We start from the raw sequence: 23654 nt of genomic DNA on the forward strand, positions 1-23654 counted from the left end.
GATGTTACAAACAACTCTTATTTTTAATGTCCATACGAGCGCATTGCACTCATGGTACCGCTCTGTCACTGACCATGGAGGGTACACACTATGGTGATTAGCACATTGCGCAACCGTGTGAACTACACGAAATAAACGTTTCCAGGGCGGTCCAAGGAGCGTGGTGTCTTTCGCGGACATATGAAAGACACCGCGAAACTAACGAATGAGCAAAACCTCACGTCTGCCTTTGTGGGGAGTCGCGTTAACGCGACCCACGTGGTCCACGGAGAGAAAGGTCGGAGACAAGTGTCGCGTCGCGGTTCTTAGCTTCTATTGACTGCCTGTTTTGTCTCGTGTAGGCCGATTTTCATCGCACTGTTGCCAAAATTTTGCGTAACGGTAAATCTACGTGTGGGCATGCGAAGGCCGGTCACTGTTTGCTTGTGTCGGCTGCTACTGCAGTCCCACCGTTCGCGTTTTTACGGTACGGCCGCTACAAAGTCAATTTCTCTTTACTAATCGTCAGCACAGCCAGATGCCTCATGACGCTAGACACTCGCTACCTCCTAGGTCACTTATTATTAAATATACCTAAATACAGACCGATTCAGACTAGATGTCAACGAAATAGACAGGAACATTGGAAGACGTTTTACACTGTACGGAATGACAACATTATGTAAATTCACTTAGCGAAAGCACAGAGCCGTGAAAGTGAGGTTATAAGATACCATCCGACATACCAAAAGACTATCAATATTAAGGAACAATCTTCTTGCTACTTATTGTATGACAAACTGCTGAGAAGTTAAAACACATTTTAAAAACAATCGACATTTATTTGGTATTGTAAAAATATATGTAGAAACACAGTAACCAATATTTAAAAGGGAGTACATAGACCCTGTTTACCCTAGCCATGTTGTTTTTCCCTCTACATACCGATTAACGCCAGACTGAATTGTTTTTTTCTCACTCAGTAGCGAAGACGTTTTCACGTAAAAAAAGATTATTTAACGAATTTTTCTCCATCAGTTTTTTTGTTTGTTTGCAGGTTGGAATGTGCAATGTAGGTGTCAGTTCTGTTCAGTTATTGTGCAACTTCATCATTTTCCCCTTTTATTCAAGTCGTCAACGAAAACAAAGCCAAATAATAAAATAAAATTGAGGAGGAGAATGAGCACAAAATCCACAGCTGTATCGGGAGGAACTGTTAAAATATGAAATTTGATACTTTCGGATGTTAGCAACGATGATACCTTCGGCCACACCAACGCCAACGTTAAATTTTCATCCAGGAAACCTTGACTTTGACGTTCCGTTGGGTCCCGTCCCGTTCTGTTCCGTTGACGGTTTGAATAAATGCTGCCATGCGATATTCATTGTGTATACCGCGTGTATAGCCTACTTTCCCGTCAAGTTTAAATCGGCCTCAACTTTGATCAGTAGGCTTTTAAAATGGGTATATCTTTGAGCTACATCTTGTTTAATGTTTATAATGTGGTATCTTTGACTATAAGATTTTGTACATGAAGTGACATCGCGAATTTGTGTGTCGGGTTTGTGTGAAGTTGTGAATATTTTGGGATGGTAAGTAATGCTCTCTTCATATGCTGTTTTAGTTCTTTTTGAAAGAAAAGTGAGATCGCACTAGAATGGCATGGGAGGAAATAGCGTTCTTATATTCTTCTTTATTTGGTTTAAGTGTGTGCAGTGACTTGGCCAGACTGATCATTTGAAACATTTTCTGAAGCTTTCAGGAATGCATAGGGCGTGCAAACACAATCGATATGATTGATTAATGTTGTAATGAGAGAGGAAGCTGACATATAGAAGCTACTGTAAAATAAAAGACTCTTTTTGAGTAAGAGAGAAAAATACTTTTGCTTTCGTTATGTGATCGATTCATAAACAAAAATTTGTTTTTCCCAGTGATTGTAGCTGAAGCTAAAGAAGACATAGATTTGCAATGAAACGATTATTCAAAATTTTTGTGAGCAGCAGCCTCATATGGGGCAGAAGTTGGATGTGGACAAGAGAAAGGAAAGCACGCCTCCACTCTATATTGAAAATATATTGGAGGTATTGCAAAACCACAATCAGTAGGATAAGAAATGACGATATCGCGTGAGTGATGAAAAAGTTAATATTCACACAGTGGACAGAAAAGAAGCAACTGCGTTTTTATTGTTTTATCAGATATATGGATAGTAACCCATTACTTCAGAAAGAATGTGCACGGATGACTACAGGGAAAAATGACAAATGGCAGTACATAGGCCTCCATGTAAAAATAGAGATCAAATTTGTGTAGGGGTAGGTCGCCAATGATACCGTGATACAACTGCAGACAGGTGTGTTTTTAAGACGTCCCACATTTCCCAGCTCCAACAGTGTCAAAAAGTTTGATGGCTGAATATGGTGGCTGCAGTCATATAGTATTCTAAATTTTTGTTGTAAACTTTTTCGGTGGTACGTATTGTGCTTCAAAACACAGTAAATATTTTAGTGCACGATTTTTTATCTATCTTCTGGAGAATTAAGACACTTGCAGTTAACTTTGTGGCTCCACAACTTACTTTAATTTGATGTGATTGTGAAACGGAGTGTGTGACCCTGTCAAAGACATGCTATTTTTATATTGTGATTTTCTGAAGCCGTATATGACACATTTGTTTCACACACACAAGTAATGTCCTTGTTGGGTGTGCTTGTTGTTAATCATGAAATCAAGAAATTCCACATCATTTACATAATATTGGAACTACATGCCACAGTGACTACTGTACATAATATATGCTATTTTTTGTGGTATGTTATTTATTTTCATCTTGTTTACCACAGTAGACCACTATATTACCATGTGGTATAATAAGGGCTGATTCACACTGGATTTCAACAGACTGGAATGTAATGGTGCCATTAAATGAAGATTTCACTGAAATGATGAAAGTGACGTTATATGATCCCTCCATAATCCAAAAATTCAGAATGTAGCATCAGAATTAAGGAAGGAACTAGAATGATAAAGTTTATTAGTGTCTAGTGTAAAATTCATGATGGATGTTTTTGACAGAGTTTGCATGTTAAACTCCTCAGAAATAAAACAAAAGGAAAAATGTCACCCAGAAATTTCAAAGCAAAGGGAGGGAGGAAACACACAAAAAGTATCAAAGTCCTAGTGGAGCCTTTGCAGTATGTTGCAAAAACAAAGCATCCACCTCCCCTGTCCCTATCTCCACCAACCAACATCAGTGGCAACTTTCTGCTCAATATACCTTGAGTGTGACATTCCATCCAGTGATGGCTTCTATGAATATAAACACCTGAAATGTAGTGTGGAGTGTATTGACATTGCTGCAGGGGTCTTTTCCACTAAATAAGTATGTTTAGCTGTGAACAGTAAGGTTTCACCTCTTCAGACCATCATTTACAAATATTAGGAACAAGAGAATCACAAATCCCTGAGGCACGCCATTCTTTAGCTTCTGTTCACATATCATTGCTCTTCCTTTACCAAACCACCAAAAAACTGACACAATGAGGAAAATAAGAATTTGTTATTGAAGCATTCTTAGAATGAACCCAAATAGATCAACAACAAAAAATGATTAACAAAAAATTTTTTGACTACTTCCACAACCAAAAATAACAGCCAGATTGGTTTAAGAAAACGGAGGAGGACGTAAGAGAACTGAAAGTCACAGAAAATAAACTCGTAGATGAAACTGCAAATAATGATGATAATGTAATAATAGCAATAATAATAACAAAAGACAAGAAAGAGGTAATACAGGTCAAAATGAAAACCAAACTATTGATCCAAATCTCTGAGGAAGAAAATAAAGCAATATCACAAAAATGAAACAACACTGATCTAGTAGAAAAGCACAGAACATTAAATATTGTTAACAAACCCCAAAGTCAAGTGAAAGGAAAGAAAAAGAGAAAGTAAATGTAGGAAAAACTTGCTTACCATAAACAAAGCTAGGGAATGAAGTCAGTTGTATTCAGCATATTAAATAACTAATGGCATTTACTTTTACCATTACAGCGGTACTGGTGTACTGAATCTCTTACTGTGGTGAGATCGATGTGTCAGTTGCAGTGACATTAAATTAACTTGAAAAGTATTCTTAACATATTAAGAAGGTGTAGCAAAAGTGATAGTTGAACATAAATAGGTCTCCTTAGTTAATGTTACACATTATGTGGCACTTCAACTTGGTGTTCTAATTGATATGACATTAGTGCTATTAAATTTGTTGCATTCCTCAGTATAATTAATGAATTGCATTATGCACCGAATGTGTAAAAAAAATTGCATAAATAAACCAGTATTCTGAATTTTTTATTCATGACATTTGTTTTGGAACTATAATGAGAAAGTTAAATAAGTATTACATATTTGTTTATGCACTCTAACCCACAAATACCGGGTGGTTGTAATTAAGCTTTACATACTTAACACATTATAACATGGAAACTAATTACTCTACAAATACTAAACTTTGTAGCATTAATATCTAGATTATGAGGTGTTTGGTTCCATGCGTCACAGCACCACCGTCCAGTTCCAACCATGGCCACCAAATGCTGTGATCAGTCATCTTGATTCATAGTCTCTCACACCTGACTAGTCACTGTGCACTTTTTTACATGTCAACCTGAGCTTTGACAAAAGGAGCAGGGCATTATTGGTGAAGCTCTGTTCTCAAAACAATAGTAACGCTGCAGCTGCACTTCGAGAATACCACCAGCTGAAAGCATTATGAAAGGGTCCTCTCTCTCCACTTGCTGCGCAGAGAATGATGATGAAGTTTGAATCCGTTGGAGAACGGGGCTTTGCTGCAGGAAGAGGCCAACAACCAGTTGCACCATACGTGGTTGATGAAATCGCTGTTGCTATGGCAGACAGCGCTGCTCACATTTCCTGATCAATGACGTGTTGACTTCACTCTACACTTTGTTGCAAGAATTCGAGTTGATGAGCACTGGCCCTGCAGCATCCTATGGACAGACGAAGCTCATTTTTCTCTGACGAGTGAGGCGAACATGCAGAATTGCTGAGCATGGGGATCTTCAACTCCAATCAATGTGCATGAAGTTCCTCTGTATGGTGAATGCGTCACCATATGTTGTGGCTTAATGGCCCATTCTTTTTTGAACAGGTTGGTGCTGAAGAACCAAAGACGTGCAATTTGACTGGACAGCATTACTGCGATATGATTTGCCAGCATGTCATTCCCGCCCTACATGAGAGAGGCGCATTGAACTCAACAGTGTTCATGTAAGATGGGACCCCACCTCACATCGCTCATGAGGTTCACCATCTTCTCCAAAACACACTTTGAAATGATTGAATTATCAGCCGATCATTTCCAAATTCATGGTCGGCACGATCACCTGATCTCACTCCTTGTGATGTCTGGTTAGGAGGCTACCTGGACAGAGTTTGCCAAGGAAACATTCACACAAGTGCTGATCTGAAGCATGGCACATTAAGAGAGGTAGCCAACATACCTATGGACATGCTTTGTTCTGCTGTGCAGAATGCAATCATGCGCTTCCAGACTCTTCTGGACACTGATGGGTGCCATATTGAGCCCCTTTTGTACCAGTAATGAGATTAGTATGTAATGGTATGATGTACTGTAGCAGCACATTAAACGTGTTTAAATTGAATTGATGCTAAACTACTACTCTTCCCCATGTTTTTGACATTAATGGTACGATGTTCGGTACTCATACGGTAATTAGTTTTCGTCATATAATGTGCTAAATAGGCATCTGGTGTATTCACTCTTTTCTGTGCCAGTAACATTTTAGTTAGATTAGGATGCAGTTAATGTATTTTCATGTATAGCAAATTCTTTGTTCAGTACCACTTTGCCAGGTTGAGATAAAATAACCAGTTTAATGTACAGGTGAAATATATTAGTGCAGTGTCCATACTATTTGTGATATGGAATTATTTTCAGTGCTTCGGCTTATGTTTCTGGTGAAGTAAATAAAAACTGGTTTTAAGAATGTGCATATAGGCAAAAATAGTTCAGGGGTTAAACTGCTGCAATTGTGATGTAACACTCCTATCACAGTTTTTAGTGAGAATATTGTTCTTTATATTTTTAGTGGTTTTAGCAGCCTATTAAAGTAACAAACATTATGTTACACAATAGTTTATTAGAACACAAATCACTTACCATTGAATAATTTGTTTTAGGGGCAAAACCAGTCGAGTGGTGGTGGTTCAGGTGGAGACAAGAAAGATGACAAAGATAAGAAGAAGAAATATGAACCTCCCATACCAACCAGGGTAGGGAAAAAGAAGAGAAGGACGAAAGGTCCAGATGCAGCTATGAAACTTCCCCAAGGTACTTGAGTATGTGTTTATACTCTGACTAAAATTACTTTGTGATCGACATTTCAGCGAGGGGACAACTTCCATCCAATCAAGATTCTTTATGGAGTGCCATGTGCTCGTTGTGTTGCCTGTTTTGTATGTTCATGCAGTACATTCTCTAGTTTGGCGAACTGCACACCGGAAACAATGCCCCCCCTCCACACACACACACACACACACACACACCATCACCCCTTTAATATGTCAGTCACAAAGTAATTTTAATCACAATGTATTGATTGATTTTTCTTCATATTGTATTTTTGCTGTGATGTGTTTCTGCTATAAAATTTCGTGTTTCAGCTAAATGTACGTAAAAATTATAATTTACGAACATGAAAGGTGAACAATTTCACTCTGATGTCTAAAAGACATGGAAGTTACATAGGTTTGAAAATTAAAATAGAATAATTATGGTATATTAAGTGAGAATTGGAACTACAGAAGTGAGATCAAAACTGCCAGTAGCGACAGTGCAGGTATATAAATGGGAAAAGAGGTCATGTAAGTAATGGAACAAAAAATGAGGACAAAATAGTGGAGAAGAAAACACAGTTTTACATTTGTGGTATATAATTTGGGAATTGTTAAATTTTACATGGGAATAGACTTGAAAAGGTGGCTTAGAGGTAAACAGAGAAGTAAGAAGCAGTGAAGGGCCAAGATGTAAAGGAAGATGATTGCATAGAAACTAGAAGACATTACATAGAAACAAACAGAGATATAAAGAGAGGGAAATTGACAGCAACAAAACATTTTGAGTTTGAGGAAGAAGAAAACAAATCTTGGGCAGGAGAGTAACTTCTAAAATATTCATACTGCTTAGAAGGCTCCAGGCTACTGGAGTACCAGTATTGTTCATGTTGTGTTTGTAGGAATTCTCTGCAAAGACACTACCTATGCATATTTTATAGTTGTGGCAGCAATGTTATAAAGATTTGGAACTTACTGGCAAATTAAGACTGTGTGCCAGACTTGAACCCAGAACCTTTGCTTTTTGCTGCCAAATATTCTACAGTCTGAGGTATCCATTCACGATTCACAGCCTATCCTCATGGCCTCAAAAGAAGATATAATGCTGTTGTATTTTCCATTTCATCTCCACCTACTTCCTCTTGCCCACTCTGATCCAGGGGTCTATGCCAGCCCTTGCTCAGCAGTCTGGCCTGGCCCCAACCTTCCCACCTTTCTATTCTCCTTATTCTTTTATGTTTGCTGTTTTCAAAAGTTTTGTCTTTCCTGAAATTTTATCATCTTGTCTGTGCTGCCCATTTTCTTGGGATAACGGATGGTGAGGTGGTGCTGGTGGGATGTAGGGGGTGAGTCTCTCACTGCATATCATGCTCTGGGGACTTCCAACTGCATTCTGGGAAGAGCGGCTCATCCACATTATCTCCTCTCACTACCCTCCTACTTCTCCTTGATTTTTACCTCTGTCTTAGTGTAACTTGCTTACAATCGGGCTTCCCAGGATTTGCCTTATGTATCCTTCTTCTGAAGATTGTCCCTGGTTCACTATGTATAGTACGAAGGGTCGGTGACCTCGCAGTTTGGTCCCTGTAAGTCAACCAACCAAACCACCCACCCTATTTTGTCAGTCTATTTCCTTTGTGTAGCCCTTTTATATTTCCTTTCCACCTTTCAAATTTCCCTTCTTTACTTAGTATTGGCTTGGTATCTGAGCTCACAATATTCATACAGTAGCTTTCTTTTTTCCAAGTCTCTAATTTTCCGATAGGTAACATGTATTTTCCCCATAATCATGCATGCTTCCACAGCTTTGCATTTCACCTCAGTCCATTCCTCTTTTGCCATTTTGCGCTTTCTGTTGATCTTATTTTTTGACCCATCTTTTTTTACTGGTTTCGTTTGCTGCATTTTTTATTTTATTTTCTCATTTTGCCATTTAAATTCAAGATTGTATGTTGTCCAAGAATAACTGGACTTTTGTCTGTTTGCATGCTTGATCCTCCGCTGCAGTCACTATTTAAACTTTCGAATCAACCCGCTCATCTTCTATTGTCTTTTCCTCTGTTTCAATCAATGAGTGGTTCTTCTAGTTTCCCCACAATGTCATACCTTCCTACATTTTCTTCAATTTTAACAAATAGTTATAACCAAAAACAATACATCCTTTGTCCCATATTTACACAGGCTCAGCATGGTTAATTGCTGGCCGGATGCCCTTTTGATGATCTTGTGGTGTAACATTACTTTGGTAAAGTGATGTTGCCCAGCATCTACCCAACCGACATATGGCAATTGACAGATAAAAGTATTTTTTTTTTGGTGAAGTAATTGCCTGAAGGTTTTATTATTGTTTATGCATGTAAACTGGTAAAGATGGGCACCGCGTGTCTTCAAGGTGAGACAATGGTAGCATTTTACTAATAATAAAAGGGCATTTTGTGAAAATTGTGCTGACGTAAAAGAAGACAGACAACAGTTAGCTGTCATGTCCGTACAAAACTGTCTTTCATTAATTTCAGACAGAATTGAATGCCATAGTAAATGTGTGAATATTAATGGTATATGAAGTGTTGACTTATATACATCAGTAGCAACAGGACGAAAGTAACTGTGTTTTAGAAGTAGTGTTTTTTTATTATTCAGTTGAAAGTTGGAAATTTATCAAAGCTTCCAGATTCCAACAAATAACTACAATGGTTAAGGAGATGACATTAATGCAAACTACACAGTTTGTCTGAACATCCTTTCAAGTGCAGCAGGTCAGAATTGAAGAGTAACAGTACTCGCAATTTGAACCCATGCAGTTTTACAAAACTAGTGTGTGTAACACTATTGTGACAACTGTGACAAGATATTTCCGTATATAAAAAGGTATTAAATACATGATAAAATTTTCATATACTTTAAGGATTTTAGTAGAGAAGTAAAGAAAGTTTTAGGAATATGTGAATTATTTCAGAAGGTTAAGGGCAATAAAGGTCAAGTGATTTATCAAATGTATCCCCTTATACTAAAAGCTCTACATGCTTTAACAGCATATTTTTTCGGACCTTTGCCTAAGGGTAGAGGCAGAATATCATACATATTCGTTACAGCCGGTCAAAATATCTTAAAATATATCCTATAAAATCGGCAAAGACGACCACTTTGATTAATTGTTTAAGGGAGTATTTTGTGGATGTGGACTGATACCACATATTGTTCACTTTTAATAGAACACAATTTGTAAGTAATAATTTTAAGGAGTTTCTGTAACACGTCATTGTTTTTAAGTATCATCCTCAATCTAATCCCTGCAAAAGAATGATGAAAGAAATTAGAAGACTGTTGTACATATTGTTCTACTAGGCTCACTACCTGGTTTTAGATATCCGAATTTCAGGTTATATTAAATTAATAGTCTCCTTTATCTATGGAACTTTCACCAGTTGAGGTCTTGAACAAGAAATGTATTGGGAAATTTTACTAAAATTATTTACTTGGCCACACAGTAGAATTCAAGATAAAGACAATGTACACGATTGTGTGGAGAAAGACTTGAAGCAACAAGCTTGACTTTAGGATGGAGGAACATAATTTTAATGTTGCTACACCTAACTTAGAGGTGAGTGATACTAGTGACAATCTCGTCATATTTTACCATCCTAGTTCTTACACAAAGACAGACACGAGCAAATTCTTCAACAGGAAAGTCCATATGAGGTAATGAGTATTCTGCACCGTAAACTGCTGTTTCTAATAGACCCATCACATGGTAAAGAAAAGGGATTGTGTAATGTAGACATAATAAGAATATCTAACATACAGTCAAGACATCAGGATAGTTTACAACCTGTGCAAACATTGTAGACTGACAACAAGGCCTCAGTGGTCTGGTATCAGGGTTGCGGTTGCCCCAAGTTCTGTAAATCAGGGAATAATTTTTTTTTTTTAAATGGAGAAAAACATCGTTTTTGGCTCATTAGATGAGATGGCTTATTTACTGAGATGTCACACGTCATCAGTGGCTGTGCACAGCTGAGCACGTGTTCTGCTTCCCTACTTCCTCAGTCTTACTGCTTCTCCCCTTTCTACCACTTCCCCCCCCCCCCCCCCCCCCCCCAGCTTGCAGTCAGTGCTGCCACCACTTCTTGCCGCTAGCCTTGCAGCTGCCAACAAGAGGCAGGGAGATGTGAGGAGTGGTTTGTTTGGATCTGATTCTCAGAAACTGTTGATGCAGCAGCTGGAGATGGCCTGTTGACGCAGCAGCTGGAGATGGCAATCATGTGTGCATGAATTGTGTCTGAGCGATTGTGTGAGTGTATCTGCACTCTCATTTTCTGACAAAGGCTATGGCCAAAAATTTAGTTGTGAGAAAGTGATTATCTTTTCTAAGTGCCTGTCTGTGGCTCAGCGATTATCTTTATGGTGAGTTGCTACCTATCCTCATTAGTATTGGTTCGGAGTATTTGCATGGATTGGTCACCACGTGAATAGTTGGCCACATGAGGAGACTTCCATGGTGGGCCAAAACCGCACGCAATTTCTGTGTTTATGTCTAATGGATCGAGCCTGTTGATCTGAAGTCCGTAGTTTTCCACTAATCTGCGGGCCCTACTTGTCAGATCTAGTCTCATCGATCTGCCCGCAGGCTGGGTCTGTTTGTGTGTGGTGTAATGTGGTGGATTTTCGTGGTTTACCCATGGACCCAGGACTATGGTGCACCTCGCCACAGGTGTTGTATTTCAGGAAATATTTTATTTATTCTAGTACATTTTTGGTACTCTGAAAGTAGTTTATGTATTAGAAAGTATCGATGATAAGAAGAAGAAAACTGTGGCAGTCACTGGCAGTTTTTTCGCTATTTACTCATGTATTTCTTGAAAGAAAAATCACACAATACCTGTAAAACAATAGACATAACAAAGTGGATAATAACCAACAGTAACAAACATAGTAGAACCAACACTTTATTGGCGGGCACCTATAGTGTTGGTTTACACAACTCTTTCGCACCTTATACACTTCTTTCAAGGGGACTACTTTTTTCTGAGGTTTTAAGATCTGTCTGGCGAGTCCAACAAAATGCGTATTTTGTCACCAAATGTGTTTCTTTTTATTGAAATAAAAGAAAATCAATCGTCTTAATAAAACATATACAAGGTGCGACAATAAAGTAATGAGACTGATGTGAAGAAAATGCTGCTTACCGTTTTAGTCAAGTTTAGTATTGTCTCCTTCAAAGTAGTTCCCTTCTGATTGATCACACTTTTTCCAGCACTTGTGCCACTGGTGGTAACATTTCGGGAACTCATGTTCTGTAATAACCACGAAGACCCTCGTCACAGCTTTTGGGAGATCTTGTGTTGTTTGAAAATTTTGTCCCTTGAATCGCACGAAGAGATATCTGGTGAATATGGTGGCTGTGGTAATACTAAAATTTGTTTTGTGTTTAAAAATTGCTGTACTGACAGAACAGTATGGGATGGCACATTATCATGATGCAGAATCCAATTATTAGCAATGTTGGCACAGACATGAAGAACTTTTACAAAGTCTTTCTAAAATTTCTTTGTAGTAATATTGGTTAACTGTTTGTCCAGGAGGCACCCACTCTATGAACAATTCCCTTGGAATCAAAGCAGTGCACTAGCATGCATTTCACTTTTGACTTTGACATGCGACCTTGTTTTGGTCTGGGTGATCCCTTTGAGCACCATTGCGAACTTTGGCGTTTCATCTGTGGATCGCACTGAAAAAACCAACCATCATCACCAGTGATAACATGGCTCAAAAATTCTGGATTCACTTCTGTTTGTTCTAACAGATCGGCTGCCGCATTTTTCCGTGTTTCTCGCTGTTGTGGTGTGAGATTTTTGGGGACCATTTTTGCACAAATCTTTCTCATACCATGATCTTCAGTTATTATTAGCCAAACTGTTTCTTGATTGATGTTCAGTTCTGCAATCATTTTCATATATAATCTTCGATCAGATCATACGAGTTCATCCACCCTGGGCTAGTTGACATCCGTCCATGAAGTTGATGGTCATCCACTGCGGTCTTCATCTTCAACATTTGTTCTGCCTTCACTAAACGTTTTATGCCAACGAAAAACTTGAGCTCTTGACATAACCTTGTCTGCAAAAACCTTCTGAAGCTTACCATAAGTTGTCGTCGCATTTTCATCCAATTTAATGCAAAAAGAAATGGCATACTTTTGCGCAATATTATGCGGTTCCATTTCCGTGGCAAGAGACAGAAACACCTGTTAACTTACTAAAGCACAACTCACGACTAAGCAGTTGCATCGATGTGCCGCTTTGACTAGATGAAGATCAAAGATATTATGCTTACGCAAGCCTGCAGGGTTGCCAAATCTTGCAAAGAAAATCAGTCTCATTACTTTATTGTTGCACCTCGTGTACAATTTGAGTTTGCTTTCTTTATCCAAAAATAGCTTGTTACAAAAGATGTTGATGTTAGTACTTAGATTTTTTTGCTCACATGTTTAGAAATACAGAACTCCTTACATTTTTTGTCAACTCGTGTCTTTACTTACCCTTGAGATCTCAAAATTTGTGAGAGAAAAATGCTATAACTTGTCAGGAAATGGGGGAAATATCAGGTAATTTCACTTGGGGAAACTTGCAGCAACCATGGTTACATTACTTCCTTTTTGATTTCTGTATGGGCTCTTCTTCTATATTATTTAAATTTAAGCCCCCCCCCCCCCTTACACACACACACACACACACACACACACACACACACACACACACACACACACACACACACACACACACAGTTATCATCATTAACAAATTATGCATATAAATATATTGTTTTAAATATTAAGGATTCAGGCATATTTTGATAATACAAACCACTTTCGCCTTCTGTTACGTTTGACTAGTAATCATAAATCTGGTAATTTTGGTGATAATGCTAAGAACAGATTGGTATATTAGCATTACACAGGCTACTAATAAAAATGTGTTTGCTATAAATAATGCATTAATTGTTTAAAGTATTGCGCGTGCGTGCTTGTATTACACTGGCAGAGCCAACAGAATAGGAGCTTAAGGTAATACAAAATATATTTAGATCAGTATGAAATTCATATCTGCAAATACAGGGTGCTATCTTAACGTGTACTATGAACTTAACAACTTAATACTTACGCATAATACTTATCTCGTCTGCAAAAACCTTCTGAAGCTTACCATAAGTTGTCGTCACGTTTTCATCCAATTTAATGCAAAAAGAAATGGCATACTTTTGCGCAATATTATGCGGCTCCATTTCTGTGCCAAGAGACAGAAACACCTGTTAACTTATCTGATTATACTTAAACAGTTATAAGATAAGGATTGTAATTTAAATTACAACTTAAGAGTCTGATCTTTTCTCATGGATATTCTCATAATCTTAGCTCACATTTATGATTAGTATTTGGATGGAGGGATTGTAAGATATGGATGATCAATGTTGTCATTAAATCAGAGAAATGCTACATTACCTAACTAGGCCTAATTCTTTTTTTCCCCCAAATCAAACTATATGGATGTTGGATGTTAAGATCGTGATGATGATGATGTAAAGAAGGGGAAGAGTGAAAGGCACTCTTTGTATAGTATATAAGGTGCAGGTGCATGTGCTGGTAAATGTGAGTTGGTGATATGTCCCCTTACTGCTGAATTGAGATTGTTGAATTGTGTATGCAGGCTGGGGCTGTCTGCAGAGCAGTGCAGCATTCCATGGAGCTCCCTCCATAGTGTAGGTCTGTAATTGTGGGACTCAGTAATTATGGAGATCTGTGTATAACATAAAACCAAAATTCTCTTGGAATCTATAGAGAGACTGTTTATTTCATTATCTGGTATGAACTTATTGTCAATCGGAAAGTTATACTGATTTGTAATAGGGATAATAAACCCTGTTTGTGAAACTAGCAGTGCCGTCACTACGTAATAGTGGTCATTTCAGAGGAAAAGTGTGGTGGAAGGCAGGGTCCCTCCAAAATGAGCAAAAAGACCATTTCAGGAAGGAGGGAAGGAGAGAACACTTGCAAGTAGTTGAATGTTATGCTAACAGGTAGTATATTAGGCAGTGCTACAGATATATGATGATAGTCAGACGTGATGAAGGATTTCCCATCCCCTCCCCTAAGAACCCTTTACAAAGGAGTGCCCCCTTTGTCATCCAGTAACACCCAGTACTACCCTTGACTGGAACAACTGAACCACATCCTTCATCAGGGATTTGATTATCTATCATCATGCCCTGAAATGAGAGGTATCCTATCTAAGATTCTACCCAGTCCTCCTAATGTGGTATTGTCACCCAGACAACTTTCACAACATCCTAAACCATCCCTATGCCAATCCCAACCCCAGACCCATGCAAGACCTGACCAATCCATCCACCTAGCTTATTGTAAGCTCTTAGAGGCTAGGTCACCTTTTAAAGCAGCCATGTCATATACCGACTCTACTGCAACCTTTGCACATCTTTTTCTATTGTTATGATTAACAAACAGCTGTCCGCCAGGATGTGAATGGCTACTGCCAAACTGTGGCCAAGAGCAAATTTGACCACCCTGTGGCACAACATGCAGCTGAACATACCATGCTTGATTATGGCTGCTTTACAATCTGGGCTATTTGGATCCTTCGCTGCACCACCAGCTTTTCCGAAATGTGCAGATGGGACTTACTTTTACAATCTTTCTCTGCTCCCAAAATTATCCCGGCCGTGAACTATGATAACCTACAGTCTTCACACCCTATAGCCAACTGTTTCTGCTCCCTCTGTCCTATAACTTACTTTCAGTTCATACCCCCTCACCCTCATTGTGCTTGCTTTCTGCCAATGCACCTACCAGTCTTTTTCTCTCTCTGCTCTTCCCCATCTCCACTTCCTACTCCTACTCCCACTCCCACCCCCACCCCCACCCACACGGTCCCATGGCACTGCCTGTGGCAGTCTTTTCCTGCTGCCTTCTAGTCACTTCTTGCTCCATCAGACAGTGTTCTTCTCTCCCCCATGTGTACTGTGGTATCCCTCCCACTTTCTTGCCCCCACTCCCAATTGCTGCTTTCATTAACACAAGAGTTGCGGCTGGGGACAGTTGTCATGTGTGTGTGATGAGTCTATGCTTGTGTGAATGTGTGTGTATTTTCCTTACTTTTCTGAAGAAGGCTTTGGGCAAAAGCTTAATGTGTGATAGTCTTTTTGTTGTGCCTGTGTGCAACTCAACTTGTCATCTTTACGGTGGGTAGCTATCTATCCTTTCCGTAACTTGATATCCCAACCTGGACTTTGCAATGTAACATCACTTTGTTTCATTGTTCTCATATGTGAAATTAACAGTTTGAAAATATTTTTTAAAGATTAATTTGGAAGTTAAATGTCCCCAAAGCACAAGCTCCTTGTGTTCCTTATTTGTTGTTGTTTTGGCTTGAATGTAGTGACAAACTGTATGTGAAAATAATCTACAAAAAGTTGTAACCAAATTCCATCATTACATAATGTTTATAATTTATCTGACCTCGGAGAACTTAAGCAGCAGCATATAGCAGTAACAGTGTGTGAGAGACAAGTGAGAAAGGATTGCTACCACGTACACTTTTACTAATTTATATTTGTTATATAATGTAATTATGAGTATTTCATACATCTGGCAACAAGCTCTTCAAGCACAAGTGCAAAATTTAATCAAAACTACAGAATGTCACATTACTAATGTAATAAAATTTAGGTTAAGCTTGATATAGTAGTGTGTATCCTGGTGATGAGCTGAGACTCCAGAAGGACAGCATCATTTTTAATCTATTGATCACACACACATAGCATATAAAGTAATGAAAGTTTTGTAACTCGTATTACTGTTGTAAAAAGGTATATTTCATTCTGCAGTTACGAAGTCTCTTGTGTAATGTAACATCAGATTTTTTGGACAGATTTTACTCTTTAATAGCGAGGTAGTCAAGCTGTTTGGCACCACTACCTCACACCTTTTTCTTCTTGTTCTTTGCACAACTGTGACGAGCTACATCTTCCTCTCCTTACCTTTTGTCAACTGTTTTTCTTGACTTTGTAAAATATGTGGCCTCATTTGTAGAAATTAATTGTATGTATTGCAAACATCATTCAGAAGCTATGTGGTATACTTGGAGGAACATCAGCGTCAACCCTATGTTGTTCTGCTCTTGGTCTTGTCTTCTCAGCTGCTGAATATTTTGGCCCAATCTGGTTAGACAACCCATATGTACAAAAGGGAACTATCCAATGAAATAACGTGATGAGAATGATTGGTGCTGTCATCAAATCAACACCTACAGAATGGGTCCCAGTACTAAGCCATATTCCATTCTCACAACTACTACACATCAATGGTCTCATAGACAGAAAGATAATAGATAATAAAAATTTACCTATCCATCAAGAAGGGTGATACAAATAAAAATTTACCTATCCATCATGATGGTGATACAGACAGATTCCACTCTATACCACCACCACCACCAACAACAACAACAACAGGTGCTGTGAAAATTGAATTCAACACTACTAGTGGACTCAAGAATGAATTAGACAACAAAATAATAGTATGCCAGGTATCACTGAAAAGCCACTGGGGTTCGACTTTTCACATCAAACATGGTCAATGCTAAACAGGATTAGGACCCAACATGGCAGATATGCACATTTTCCCCCCCAAAATGAAGTAAGCAGTCTTCCGCACTTTGTGATTGTGGAGGACCATAGATCATCTGAGTCATCATAGGAGAATGCTGTACAAGATCATAACAATGGTAGGTGAGAAGACTTCCTACTGGCAACTCCAAAGTCAATAGAGTACATAAATGCTCTAGATGTTTGTTTATAACGTGCCAAAAAGCCGTATCATAAATAATAAATGTGTATATAGCAATTTTTGTCTGAGAAACAGTATGAAAGTTTTCAAAATTACTGTTCGTGGAAAGTTCTCCCAATTCAGTAGCAATGCAACAGCAACATCCATTCTGAACTTTGGTTCAATTTTTAATAATGCGTAACTACTAAAAACTAGTTAAGGGCCTCTAATTGTTTTTTCCACATAGTTCATCCACTGTTCTTAGTTTCTTACTATTCCAGACCAAACCTAGAGGTATTATGTTCAGATAAGAAAGGAATTCTTTTCTAGAGTACCCAGTCCAGTTACACATCAATAGCAGCTACTAGATAAAGTAAATTTTGTGTTCAAACAAAGAAAAAGTCTGATTGCAGCACTTACAAACAAATTAGCTCCTAATGTTAGTCTCTTAAGACCTTATGCTGCACTTGTTTGTGGTTTTGAGTTACCATTATAGTCTAATCCAGGCCAGCCTTATTGTTTCAAATTTACTCAACATATGCTTCATGAGCTTAACTATGTTGTTGTTGTGGTCTTCAGTCTTGAGACTGGTTTGATGCAGCTCTCCATGCTACTCTATCCTGTGCAAGCTTCTTCATCTCCCAGTACCTACTGCAACCTACATCCTTCTGAATCTGCTTAGTGTATTCATCTCTTGGTCTCCCTCTGCGATTTTTACCCTCGACGCTGCCCTCCAATACTAAATTGGTGATCCCTTGATGCCTCAGAACATGTCCTACCAACCGATCTCTTCTTCTGGACAAGTTATGCCACAAACTTCTCTTCTCCCCAATCCTATTCAATACTTCATTAGTTATGTGATCTACCCATCTAATCTTCAGCATTCCTCTGTAGCACCACATTTCGAAAGCTTCTATTCTCTTCTTGTCCAAACTTGTTATCGTCCATGTTTCATTTCCATACATGGCTACACTCCATACAAATACTTTCAGAAATGACTTCCTGACACTTAAATCTAAACTTGACGTTAACAAATATCTCTTCTTCAGAAACGCTTTCCTTGCCATTGCCGTTCTACATTTTATATCCTCTCTACTTTGACAATCATCAGTTATTCTGCTCTCCAAATGGCAAAACTCCTTCACTACTTTAAGTGTCTCATTTCCTAATCTAATTCCCTCAGCATCACCCGACTTAATTCGACTACATTCCATAATCCTCGTTTTGCTCTTGTTGATGTTCATCTTATATCCTCCTTTCAAGACACTGTCCATTCCATTCTACTGCTCCTCTAAGCCCTTTTTCTGTCTCTGACATAATTACAATGTCATCAGCGAACCTCAGTTTTTATTTCTTCTCCGTGGATTTTAATACCTACTCCAAATTTTTCTGTTGTTTCCTTTACTGCTTGCTCAATATACAGATTGAATAACATCAGGGAGAAGCTACAACCCTGTCTCACTCCCTTCCCAGCCACTGCTTCCCGTTCATGTCCCTCGACTCTTATAACTGCCATCTGTTTTCTGTACAAATTGTAAATAGCCTTTCGCTCCCTGTATTTTACCCCTGCCAGCTTTAGAATTTGAAAGAGAGTATTCCAGTCAACATTGTCAAATGCTTTCTCTAAGTCTACAAATGATAGAAACATAGGTTTACCTTTCCTTAATCTTTCTTCTAAGATAAGTCGTAGGGTCAGTATTGCCTCATGTGTTCCAGTATTTCTACAGAATCTAAACTGATCTTCCCCGAGTTCGGCTTCTACTAGTTTTTCCATTTATCTGTAAAGAATTCGTGTTAGTATTTTGCAGCTGTGGCTTATTAAACTGATAGTTTGGTAATTTTCACATCTGTCAACACCTGCTTTCTTCGGGATTGGAATTATTATATTCTTCTTGAAGTCCGAGGGTATTTCGCCTGTTTCATACATCTTGCTCACCAGATGGTAGAGTTTTGTCATGACTGGCTCTCCCAAGGTCGTCAGTAGTTCTAATGGAATGTTGTCTACTCCGGGGGCCTTGTTTCGACTCAGGTCTTTCAGTGCTCTGTCAAACTCTTCACGCAGTGTCGTATCTCCCATTTCATCTTCATCTACATCCTCTTCCCTTTCAATAATGTTGTCCTCAAGTACATCGCCCTTGTACAGACCCTCTATATACTCCTTCCACCTTTCTGCTTTCCCTTCTTTGCTTAGAACTGGATTTCCATCTGGGCTCTTGATGTTCATGCAAGTGCTTCTCTTTTCTCCAAAGGGCTCTTTAATTTTCCTGTAGGCATTATCTCTCTTACCCCTAGTGAGATAAGCCTCTACATCCTTACATTTGTCCTCTAACCATCCCTGCTTAGCCATTTTGCCCTTCCTGTCGATCTCATTTGTGAGACATTTGTATTCGTTTTTGCCTGCTTCATTTACTGCATTTTTATATTTTCTCCTTTCATCAAGTAAATTCAATATTTCTTCTCTTACCCAAGGATTTCTACTAGCCCTCGTCTTTTTACCTACTTGATCCTCTGCTGCCTTCACTACTTCATCCCTCAAAGCTACCCATTCTTCTTCTACTGTATGTCTTTTCCCCATTCCTGTCAATTGTTCCCTTATGCTCTCCCTGAAACTCTGTACAACATCTGGTTCTTTCAGGTTACCCAGGTCCCATCTCCTTAAATTCCCACCTTTTTGCAGTTTCTTCAGTTTTAATCTACAGTTCATAACCAATAGATTGTGGTCAGAGTCCACATCTGCCCCGGAAATGTCTTACAATTTAAAATGTGGTTCCTAAATCTCTGTCTTACCATTATACAATCTATCTGATACCTTTCAGTATCTCCAGGGTTCTTCCATGTATACAACCTTCTTTCATGATTCTTAAACCAAGTGTTAGCTATGATTACGTTGTGCTCTGTGCAAAATTCTACCAGGTGGCTTCCTCTCTCGTTTCTTATCCCCAATCCATATTCACCTACTACGGTTCCTTCTCTCTCTTTTCCCACACTCGAATTCCAGTCACCCATGACTATTAAATTTTCGTCTCCCTTCACTACCTGAATAATTTCTTTTATCTCATCATACATTTCTTCAATCTCTTCGTCATCTGTAGAGCTAGTTGGCATATAAACTTGTTCTACGGTAGTAGGTGTGAGCTTCGTATCTATCTTGGCCACAATAATGCATTCACTATGTTGTTTGTAGTAGCTTACCCGCTTTCCTATTTTCCTATTCATTATTAAACCTACTCCTGCATTACCCCTGTTTGATTTTGTATTTATAACCCTGTAGTCACCTGACAAGAAGTCTTGTTCCTCCTGCCACCGAACCTCACTAATTCCCACTATATCTAACTTTAACCTATCCATTTCCCTTTTTAAATTTTCTAACCTACCTGCCTTATTAAGGGATCTGACATTCCATGCTCCGATCCGTAGAACGCCAGTTTTCTTTCTCCTGATAACGACATCCTCTTGAGTAGTCCCCGCCTAGAGATCCGAATGGGGGATTATTTGACCTCCGGAATATTTTACCCAAGAGGACGCCATCATCATTTAATCATACAGTAAAGCTGGAAGCCCTTGTGAAAAATTACGGCCGTAGTTTCCCCTTGCTTTCAGCCGTTCGCAGTACCAGCACAGCAAGGCCGTTTCGGTTATTGTTACAAGGCCAGATCAGTAAATCATCCAGACTGTTGCCCCTGCAACTACTGAAAAGGCTGCTGCTCCTCTTCAGGAACCACATGTTTGTCTGGCCTCTCAACATTTACCCCTCCGTTGTGGTTGTACCTATCTGTATCGCTGAGGCATGCAAGCCTCCCCATCAATGGCAAGGTCCATGGTTCATTGAGGGGAGGGGGGGGGGGGGGGGAGCTTAACCATGACAGAACAAAATTGGTATTTGGCAAGTTAGGTGTTGGTGAACTATCACTATACCAGCTTTCTGACTCAGAGAGAATGCAGCAGTCATACAAGTCTTAAGTGGTCCTCAACCACAAATTTCATGTGTTTGCAAAACATAATCACTTACTGATATGCTGAGGTATGCCTGCCTTAACTGTTATAAGTAATTCAGGTTATGAAGTTGAGTGTGGTTCTGCACTGATATCTTATTACACCATGACACCTACACCTTCTCAGGTGGTAAACATATGCAGTTTTTCAGGTATCCAAGATCCAGTTACTTTCATGTCTGTTTTAGACCTTAGGTATGATCCTGTGTTATTTCTCACCACTACTCTAAGTGAATGTAACCTCTTGGGGTCCTTGGAGATGGCTGTGTTAGCTAATGGAGTGAAAGAGAGGCATGTTGTGCAAGTAAGAGTTTATAAATGATAAACTGAATGATGTTAAGGCAATGTTCCATAAAGCAAGAATTTGCAAACTGTTTTTAGAACAGTCCCTGTGCAATTCTTAACTGTTATAAGTTGAGTAGAGATTTTCCAGTAGGGATGAAATCTGTAACAATAGTAGGGAGAAGTTTGTCATTATTCCCTCTTTTTTCAGTAACGCCGCATACAAGATGCCGCTTGAAACTTTTGAAGTTGGAAAGAATTAAAGACTACTTATTGATGGAGGAGGAATTCATTCGCAATCAAGAAAGACTGAAACCACAAGAAGAAAAAATTGAGGTATGTATAATTTGTTGTATATGCCTCCCCCTGACAAATTTTGCTTGTTTGTTCCTTTAATTAACTTATTTTGATAATTGCTTTTTAGGAGGAAAGATCAAAAGTTGATGATTTACGAGGAACTCCTATGTCAGTCGGAACACTAGAAGAAATAATTGACGACAATCATGCAATTGTTTCTACAAGTGTTGGCAGTGAACATTACGTTAGTATTCTGTCATTTGTCGACAAAGACCAGTTGGAACCAGGATGCTCTGTGCTATTGAATCACAAGGTAAAATTTGTTAATTGCGGAAAGTATAGTTACATTTACTTTATAATGTATTTGAAAGCCTGTTTTTATATTACATTTTTTGACCTGTTGATAATAGGTTCATGCCGTAGTTGGAGTTTTGTCAGATGACACTGATCCTATGGTTACTGTGATGAAATTAGAGAAGGCCCCACAGGAAACATATGCAGACATTGGAGGTAACAATTTTTCTACAAAACTTGCAGGTCTAGCCCTAAAGTAAATCTTCAGTTTGATGTTTTTCTTGTCATTTTCAGTTTTTTTGCTATTGTACTTCTGCATACTAAGTTTTCAGATGGGTAGATATAAAGATGCGACAGAGTGGCAAAACGGGGTAGTTGTGTCTGGCCATATCTGTGGCCACATGGTGTATGAAGATCGCTGGACTTGTTTGTGTTTTTGGGTGGACTATTCCACATGTCTACAAGCAGTGGGGTAGTGCATGTGGCCATGAAACACAATGTCAGAATTGTGGTTGGGAAAAGATTCAGACTGACAGGGGCCGAAGATGCTTTTCACGATGTGCAAATCAAGATCGCTTCCGAATACTACAGGAATTGTTGCAGGCAGTAAAGAAAGGTCAATCCCAAGCTGTTAATGAGAGAACATTGTGAAGGGAACTGCATGAAATGAATTTTTGGAGTCACACAGGCACATAAAGACGGCTGCAGCAAAGACCATCTGGCTGGAAAAACTGGAATAATATTTCTGGTTTACTGACCACCCCCTCCTCCCTATTATATCTCTGTAGGCCTGCAATATCACCAGACTTGAACCCCATATAAAATCTCTGGGACATGTTGGAAACAGTGAGTAAAATGCTGACACGAGCATCCCCACAATTTGGTGGATTTGCTTGATCAAATTTGTGAGTGGCTTACCTGGATGCAATGTACTTGCACAACCATGTGGATTCACTTCCTAGCTGAATCCATGTGGTTATCAAGCCCAGGGTGGAATTACGCAGTATTAAATGAAGGAGCATATTTGCCAGTGCACAAACAAACCAGATGTGCATAAGGTGATTTAAACCAATATCAATGGTTTTTTTCTCCCTGACATAAAATATTCTTGCAATCAGTTTCTGCTATATTCTGTTCCTCTGTTACAGAGTGCATTACTGTATTTAGATATATGGAATTAACTTAGGCAAGTAGTGGGCCATAGTATTAAATAAAGCAGGCAGGCATAACTTGTCTACCACATTAGCTCCAGCACCCACTTTTCTGAAAGTCCGCAAAAATTGATAATGTTAGGTTACTGACATGACGTAATGAACTCAGTTTGTGATTAAATGATAAATTTGTCATATACTGGGTAAAAATTATAATTACATATGGTTTCCATTTCTAAAGTAAGCTGTTTGGCTTCAGCATTGCTTATACAGCAGATACAATGTGTAGCATAAATTGGTCTGTAGTAAGCATAGCAGATGTATCCAGAATGAATTTTCCACTCTGCAGTGGAATGTGCTGTGTTGTCAAATTTCCAGGCAGCTTAAAACAGTGCTGGACTGAGACTCAAACCCAGAACCTTTTGTAGGCAATGTTCTTACCA

The 23654-nt window shown here is 38.8% G+C and overlaps 1 protein-coding gene across 1 annotated transcript in view; it reads left to right on the forward strand.

Annotated features, from left to right (window-relative positions):
* Positions 1-1016: 1016 nt before the first annotated feature.
* Positions 1017-23654, forward strand: part of LOC126266912 (26S proteasome regulatory subunit 4) — a 28730-nt gene continuing 6092 nt past the window's right edge. The window contains exons 1-5 of the mRNA XM_049971592.1: positions 1017-1572; positions 6206-6356; positions 21681-21805; positions 21894-22079; positions 22177-22276. Of these exons, the coding sequence (XP_049827549.1) occupies positions 1570-1572; positions 6206-6356; positions 21681-21805; positions 21894-22079; positions 22177-22276 (565 nt within the window). The 5' untranslated portion in view covers positions 1017-1569. The remainder of the gene's footprint in view (positions 1573-6205; positions 6357-21680; positions 21806-21893; positions 22080-22176; positions 22277-23654) is intronic.

The sequence above is a fragment of the Schistocerca gregaria genome, chromosome 4 (assembly GCF_023897955.1).
Source record: "Schistocerca gregaria isolate iqSchGreg1 chromosome 4, iqSchGreg1.2, whole genome shotgun sequence".
In the NCBI taxonomy this organism is placed as follows: domain Eukaryota; kingdom Metazoa; phylum Arthropoda; class Insecta; order Orthoptera; family Acrididae; genus Schistocerca; species Schistocerca gregaria.